Source organism: Leptidea sinapis, chromosome 1, assembly GCF_905404315.1.
Source record: "Leptidea sinapis chromosome 1, ilLepSina1.1, whole genome shotgun sequence".
In the NCBI taxonomy this organism is placed as follows: Eukaryota; Metazoa; Arthropoda; class Insecta; order Lepidoptera; family Pieridae; genus Leptidea; species Leptidea sinapis.
This window is the reverse complement of record NC_066265.1, coordinates 770739-779329: the sequence shown is the minus strand read 5'-3', so window position 1 is coordinate 779329 and position 8591 is coordinate 770739. Positions and strand designations below refer to the sequence as shown.

The 8591-nt window shown below is 37.7% G+C and overlaps 1 protein-coding gene across 1 annotated transcript in view; it reads right to left on the bottom strand.

The window, feature by feature from the left end:
- Positions 1-313: 313 nt before the first annotated feature.
- LOC126979724 (acetylcholine receptor subunit alpha-like) overlaps positions 314-8591 on the bottom strand; it is a 123838-nt gene continuing 115560 nt past the window's right edge. Inside the window, exons 8-10 of the mRNA XM_050829221.1 lie at positions 6036-6233; positions 3077-3290; positions 314-2528 (exon numbers count right to left, since the gene is read on the bottom strand). Of these exons, the coding sequence (XP_050685178.1) occupies positions 2334-2528; positions 3077-3290; positions 6036-6233 (607 nt within the window). The 3' untranslated portion in view covers positions 314-2333. The remainder of the gene's footprint in view (positions 2529-3076; positions 3291-6035; positions 6234-8591) is intronic.

Here is an 8591-nt window from a genome sequence, read left to right as displayed (position 1 = left end):
AATCCAAAGAATAAGTTTGGCGATCCAAAGAATAATTTTTGCAATCCAAAGAGGCAACGTTACCAGCTTCTTGGGCACCTTACCTGCAGATTGCGACCTTAATTCGATCTATTATTTATAATTACTTAGTTTCATCATAGTATTATTTCTTTTAGTATATTTTGTATTGAAAACTGTAAGTTAAATTATAGGTAACTAGTAACACGTGTTAATTTTAACATACATAAAGACTAATTTTCTTATTACGTAAAGCAATGCTGTACTTCTTGAAGCTCTAATAAACCAAGTGATATAAAATATACATCATAATTTAAACAGAACATTTGTACGTTCTTTAGTAGCCATCTGCTTTGAAATTTCTTATCCCCTACCATAATGCGAAGCATTTATCTTTAATTAATAAATTCTTCCGGAATATCCGGCCAGGACGAACTCACACATACTTCATCTACCTCCTAACAAACATTACTGTCTTATTAATAAACGTAATGTAAAGTTACTCCGAAGTTTAAAATTACTTTTCCCTGTCGTGTAATTCGGTAGTGACAATGGTAAGATAAAGACAAACGGCCTTACAAATATAGTTGACATAAAGTTATACCTGAGAATAAACCGAGAATATGAAAATGATGACGATATTCTGATGTTTTCCGAATGCAAGGCAGCCTTGCAAATATACGCGAGAAACGTTATAGTTACGTCCAATAATAGATAGAATAAATCAATAATAAATAAATACGTCTATGTGTAAACATTTTGCATATTATTAGTTTATTCTCAGGTATAATTTTATACCAAGTTTATATGAAAGGCCGAAAAATATTTAAACTTGCAGTAACTTTAGCTCGCGTTTATAAATAACACAGCCTAAGTTTTGGTAATAAATATAAAAACTATTAAACGATTTGCTGTCATGTAACAATTTTATAATGCTACATATTTTGATAATTTGGAAATTTAACAAAATTTGGGTTTTTACTAGATTTCGAGCCTTGTGGAAAGGACTATTTACTATTCGATAAACTGTTATTGTGTTTATCTACACGCATGCTTTAAGTCCTCTATTAAAGATTCTGAAACAGCTTATTCCCAACATTAAAACACCCAATGTCCTGATAACCAGTAAATCAACCAAACGAGTGTTGCGATGTTGTACTGAATTTCATAACAACACTCTTTCTTTTTTTTCGATCCCTTGATGGACAAAGAGTTTCAACAGACAGCCACATTCTTATTGCTCGATGCGCATGGATTTCAAAAAAAGAACACTTTCGTTTACGCGCGTTCCACACTACCAGAACGTCGCGAGCCATAAAAAGAAAGTAGGTCATTCGAATCCCCGCCATTTTTCTTCGATATTTTTATTGTTTTGTTTACAAAAAATGAGCTAGTCAAGTGTTAACAGCACACCGCCTGAATTTTTTAAACACTGCAAATTACTACTAAAATAAATAATTCCTTCATTAATAGCACGGACGGGTAAAAAATAAGGACTCTGTGTCACCTCACATAACAGTGAGTCACCAAAACAAGCCGGTAAACGTATAAATACAAAGCCTCACGCACACACAGTAATACAAGCCGATCAGCCGCCATTATGAGATTTGCCATCGTCTGTGACAGATCAGTTTTGCGTCGCAATAAAATATTTTACAAATGCCGTCGTGTGTTGTGAAAAAGTGTAATAACAATACTATATAGTATAATAATACTAATTATTTGTGGATATATGATAATTTAAGGGAGAAAAAATTGTGTAACTGGAATCCCCCGTAACCGCACACATACTAGAATAAAGGTGCTTCACTTGCTAATATCACGGCGCGGAGTCCTTCTATTTTTACTAGTCCGTGATTAATACTTAGTTTATTTGTATATAATCAGTAATGGATGATATTAGATTACTACTAGGACTGGCTGTTTTAATAGCAGTATAATAAGCAGTAAGCTTACTATTTCAGATTCTTTTAGAGGATTCATATTATGGGTGTAGATAAAGTCTTGTATGCAACTGTTGATAATTAGGTATTAAAACACTCATGTGATACTATTATCCAAATACATGTTTTAATACCCCTTATTACACAACAGTTGCATAAATAACAAATATTTAACTGTAAACTATGCGGGTATTACACAAAACTTCTACCTACAAACAAAACGTGTAATAGTTTTCAAATTCTATAAAAATTCGTTCGAAAGCCGTTCGAAAGCTTTAGTTACTTTACGTTGTAGACTTTCGACTATAAAACTTTACCTGAACACGCATCAGAACAGATCAGTAATTAAACTTAATAGTATTATTGCTCATTTGGCAGTGTCTTCCTGATCGTCTACGTGGGTGGTGGACACCGGACCAGAGTGGAAGTAGCGATCTGGTTGAAGTGTTTGTCTATAGGTACCCTGTCATCGTACAGTGTCGGTGCTTGAAGGATAATTCCCGCTGTCCCCACCAGTACTGCTAAAGTAAATATCCACAAGAACAACCGGTCTAACACCATCGCTACATACTTCCAATCTTCTTTCACCTGTTGAAAATAAAATAAAATTTAATCCATACTATGGAGTAGATTAAGATGAGTGAGCTTTAATCAACAATTTATGCCTATATGTTTTTTTATGACTATAAGGGACGAGACGAGCAGGACGTACAGCTGATGGTAATTGATACGCCGTGCCCGTTACAATGCAGTATCTCTCAGGATTCTTGAATAACCCAACAATTCTGAGCAGCACTTCAACTGCGTTGGGCCTTCAGACATAAGATATTAAGTCTCATTTGCCTAGTAATTTCCCTAGCTACAGCGCCCTTCAGACCGAAATGCAATATTGCTTACACATTACTGCTTCACGTCAGAAAAAGGCGCCATTGCGGTACTCCCACTGGTAAAAGCCCTTAGTTGCCTCCTACAACACACTTGGCCCTGAGAGTTTATAATAATATTTACTTAAAACCCGAGTATAAAGGACAAAAACCAAATTCAATTTAATAGTCTCCGGATTTCATTGAATTGTCTTGGGTTAACGCGGTTCTTAAATAACGAGTGTTTCAAAACAAGGTGTAGTTTCGTTTTACCTTGGTAGAGTCTTCGAGCATTCTCGTATGCTCAGCGATGAAACGAACACAGAAGCATGTCTTGTGAACTTCCGGTGGGCAAGAGGAATGGCTGAACCCTGGTGGAGGATCAGGCACGGGGCTGAGGGCTTCCTCCTCTGGAGCGCCTAGCGCCCCGCCTTCTGTGGATCCGTGAACCACGCAGCTACCGCCGAAGCGATTACTTTCACTTAGACTGAAAAATATAAATAAATAAAATTATACGAATCCTAAGTCTTATACGCTGGTTTTGCGGGATTTGCTCATGTAACCTTAAATGTGATGTAAAAACTTTGGATCTCTATCTTAGCATAAGTATTGGGCGCACAGATCAGCGTAAGATTTGGCATAGTGAAAGTTTACATAGAGAAAACGTTGCAGATAGTTAGAAGCGAATAACTTTGTCAAATCTATTACTTATTATTTATCTATATTGTGTCGTAGTCAAGAACGTCAAGCCAAGAAATGAGTACGAGATGATTCGTAATTCGTCTTGGCTTGGGTGTAATCGGCATGCATGCGAGTGCGGGCGAGAGCGCGCACTCCGCGACAGGGGAGCGCCGAGGGGAAGAACGATTTTTGTAAAAAAGGGAATGAACGGCTTGAAATAAGGTTACAATTAATTACAGGTGTGTTCACGGATCATTGAGAAATACGATTTTGTTGAATTTCTTTCATTGGTTTGGTTTAATTTATTTTTTGTGATTTTTTATTATTATGAAGAGAACAACATCTGTCAGGTCAGCTAGTAAACAACAGAGTACAAAAACTTGACTTTGATTTTGAGATCATTGACAAAATCCGATGCAAAAGAGTCTCCCAACAACCACAAATATTGTTATAATTGAAATTTATAATTGTACATTGGAGATTTATGAAATATACAAGTTGAAACGGCAAACGTTGTTTTGCCATATAAATTATGTAAGTACCCCGCGCCCGCTCATTGTATCAATTGTCTTATTTAATGAAATGTCATTGACTGACTTATTTGTATTGCGAAGTATAAGATAATTAATCACCAACATATCATATTCTTATACAATTCCCGAAATACGCTGCATCTTCTGGTATAAGAATTTGATTAGGCGATGAAGAATTTGATTAGGCGATTTTGGCTTTACTAGGGGACGCTCGACTACGGATGCAGGTGTTGAACTCATCAGGAATATTTTTGAGGCCTGGGAGGAATCACAGAATGCACTTGGTATCTTCTGTGATTTATCTAAGGCTTTTGATTGTGTTCAACATTCAACGCTGGTCAGGAAGCTATGCCACTATGGTATAAGAGGATCTGCACTCGATCTTCTGATCTCATATTTAAATAATAGGATTCAGAGGGTCGAGGTGAATGGCAGGAGATCTCCTGGGACTCCTCTCGGTATGGGAGTACCACAAGGGTCTATTCTTGGACCTTTCCTCTTCCTAATTTATATAAATGATACCTAACCTTGTAGAAAAAAAACACAAGGTGGTATTGTTTGCGGATGACACTTCACTTATATTCAAAGTGAAACGAAGCCAAGTTTTAAATGACGAAGTAAACAATGCTCTATCTGACATCGTGTACTGGTTTAGCGCCAATAACTTATTGTTAAATAATCATAAAACCAAATATATTAAATTCACCGCGCCAAATGTCAAAAATGTAGATGCGAATATTTTATTAAATGGAGAGGTGGTAAAACCAGTGGAATCTGCTATATTTCTTGGCATTACTCTTGATTCCAAATTGCAGTGGGGCCCCCATATTGAAGGATTGGCGAATAGGCTTAGTTCTGCAGCATATGCGGTTAAGAAAATCAGACGGTTAACTGACATAGATACGGCGAGATTAATATACTATAGTTATTTTCATAGTATTATGTCCTATGGTATATTGTTATGGGGCAGTGCGGCCGATATTAACACTATCTTTGTGCTGCAGAAGAGGGCTATTCGCGCGATTTATAACCTAGGTCCTAAAGAATCATTAAGAGAAAAATTTAAAGAAATAAACATTTTGACTGTGGCTTCTCAATACATTTTTGATAATGTTTTGTATGTTCATAAGCACATTGAGGAATTTTCTAGAAACTGTGACATTCATAATGTTAACACGAGGAACAAACATAAACTTGTTATGCCTACTACTCGGTTGGGTCGAGTTAGTAAGTCTTTTGTTGGGCGATGTATATGCTTCTACAATATGATCCCAGAAAATGTACAAAACAAATGTGTTACGAAATTTAAAAGAATTGTTAAAAAACATTTGTGTGGGAAAGGTTATTATAGCATAAACGATTTTCTTAAAGACACCACGGACTGGGATTAAAGCGAACACCCTCAGGCTCTTTAATTATTAATGTTTATTGTACGATATTACATTGTAATCCATATTTTATATAAAAAAAAAGCCCGCTGAGTTTCTTGCGCCCATTTTTCTCAGATCTGAGGCAGTTTCTTTCGAATGGGTGGTAGTTTTTGACGTTTAAGAAGTGATTTTAAATCCTATTTTGAATAAAAATATTTGAATTTGAATTTGAAGACTTTTAAATTACTTATGTATATTTTTTCGTTTTTCTCTAGTTTTGGTTGACTCCTGTTTTTAGCATAGCTTTAGTTTTTAAAGTAATGTTAGGTGAAATTAGCACGATATGTTTACCTTTAAATGATATTGCATACCCGGTGCATGTAATGTAAATGATAAATTCAGAGCGCCATTTCTTTCCGAAGCGGTGGTAGTGTTAGAAATGACATCAAAAAGAATTCTAAAGGAATCTAAATTTTGAGAAAATAAATGACTTTTATGTCTCTTAAGTAGTTTAAGAAATGATAGTTATGTAGAATCGCTGGTAGATTCAATAAATAAGAAAGTATTATTCCAATCGGTTCAGTAGTTTTCGCAGTACAATCGAAGAAAAAAACGACTCGATTTATTAGTATAGTTTATTTAACTTACCCCGACTGTACGTAAGTTGTGTGCGTCAAGTCTTCCTTGCTGGGTGTCCTGGTGAGGGGACGGAGCGGAGTGGCGGGGGGTGGGGGCCACGCTCCGGGGGCGCAGCAGTCGTCATCAGCGGCGGCCAGGCGGTAGGGATACAGGGGGCGAGCGGTGCCCCCGCAGCGAACTACCACGCCACACGTTGTGAACCGGGACCTGAAACCAAGGTTTAATTATATTATATCATTTATGGTGACTGCTGCGAATTCCTTGGACTGCGTTTCGGACTAATGTTTCGATATTGGAAGAACTCAATGTGAAGGAGTGATTATCGTCGACTGTACAAATACGAAACCTCAAGTATTTTTGGCACGTTACACGAAACCAAAACTCCATGGAATGACTCGTCGAGTGGAAGGCAAGCGGTCACGAGGTCGGTCACCTACGCGTTGGACAGACCTGATAAAGGCTGCGATACAAACCACCATAGTCCAGTGTTCCCGTAACGCTGAAGATCGTGGCATGTGGAGGCGCATTGCGAGGGCTGCATCATCCACCACAGAAACGTCTTGTGTGTACCTACAGTATCATCATGCAACCACGATCACTCTGTCAAGAGTGAACGACTAAGGAATTCTAAAAATACTGCCAGTAACTAACAAAGTAAACTATTTAATCACAAAAGAAAATTATTATTCAAATAGATTTAAAAACCCTGTTAATCTGAGGGACAATTTGAGAAAAAATATCAGGAATATATATATAATACCAAAAATATGTAACTACTACGGGGAAAGATTAAGGGAATATGTTGTGCCTAAAATTTTTAACAGTATAGAATTGTTAAGAGAGGATAAAAAAGACTGTAAACTAGTACTTAAGAAAAAATTAAAAGAGCACTTCCTTAACGTGTCTAGGTAAGCCTTAATATTTAAAGTAGTATAGTTTAGTTATATGTATACAGGTAAGATTTTTAATATGTTTTTAGGAATATTATGAATTGATAACTAAGTAATGATATGTGTGTAATGTTATATGTGTATTAGTAATAGTGTATAAAACGAACAAATTAGGTATAATTTATTATAGATGCACAATAGTATAATATAGTCTAAGAGCGTAAACTCGCCAACAAACTGTTGCAACAGTTTGGCGAGAAGTATTATTTAAGTACCAACTGTGAATATATTTATGTTTAAATAAATTAAAAAAAAGGACAGGAGGAATCATTTACCATTTGGCTGAGCACAAGTAATCACCGCCGACCATATCTTTTGCATTACCAGAGGAATCACAGGAGTGTTGCCGGCCTTAAGGAACGCGCTTTTTTTAGGTACTTAGGTGCTGTAGCAAGTGGTACTTGTTAAGCTGAGGTTCTTGGGTTTGATCCTAATCAAGAGAGGAATCGCAGGTGACAGATAGAATACACCTCCCTTAAAGCCTCGCCTAGTATCAGCTTACTCATTCTAGAAACCTCGAGCGTTTTCGCGATCATCTGGTTAGCCAGATTAAATTGGCTTCGAAGAAGCTGGGCGTCTTGAATAGAGCACTGCAATACTTCAAGCCAGCCCGCTTTCTAGTGCAACAAAGCGCAAGTCCGGCCACATATAGAGCATTGCTGTCATCTCTGGTCTGGCGCACCCCAGTATCAGATCGAACTATTTTACCGCGTGCAACGCAGAGCTGCTTGAACTGTCAGGGATACAGTGCTCTGTGAACGGCTCGATCACCTGGCATTGTATATAGATGTCGGTTCATTGTGTATCTTCTGCCGCATCTATCACGGGGAGTGTTCCGAAGAGCTTTTTGACCTGATTACTGTCGCCGAATTCCATCTTCGCACAACACTCTACATATTAGAAAATCATCCCCACAATCTGGATGTGTGGCGTCCATCCACAATGACGTTTTCAAGGAACTTTCAAATTTTCTAAGCGGTCGCGGCACTGCAATAATTGCGCTCGCCACCTTGAGACATAAGATGTTAAGTCCCATTTGCCCAGTAATTTCCCTAGCTACAGCACCCTTCAGATTAAAACGCAATAATGCTTACACATTACTGCTTCACAGCAGAAAAAGGCGCCGTTGTGGTACCCATAATCTAGCCGGCATCCTGTGCAAAGGAGCATCCCGCTGGTAAAAGCCCTTAGTCACCTCTTACAACACCCTTGGGTCTAGGACTATAATATAATATTATTAACTCAAAAACCGAGTATTAAGGACAAAAGCCAAATTCAGCTTAATACCCTCCGAATTTTATTGAATTGTCATGGGTTTACGCTCGACACTCCACATACTTAGGATATCATCCCCACCATCTAGATGTGTGGCATCCATCCACAGTGCGGTTTTCAGGGAACTTTCTTCCACATACAACAAAGCTGTAGAACGAATTCCTTGTGCGATATTTCCTGGACGATATGAAATGGGCGACCTTACCTCAAAAGAAAGCGGGCACACTTTCCTTAAAGGCCGGGAACGCCCTCTCCTGATGTGATTCCTCTGGTGTTGCAAGAGGATGTGGTCGGCGGTGATAACTCAGAAGTTATATATTGCCATGATATAGAAGATTAC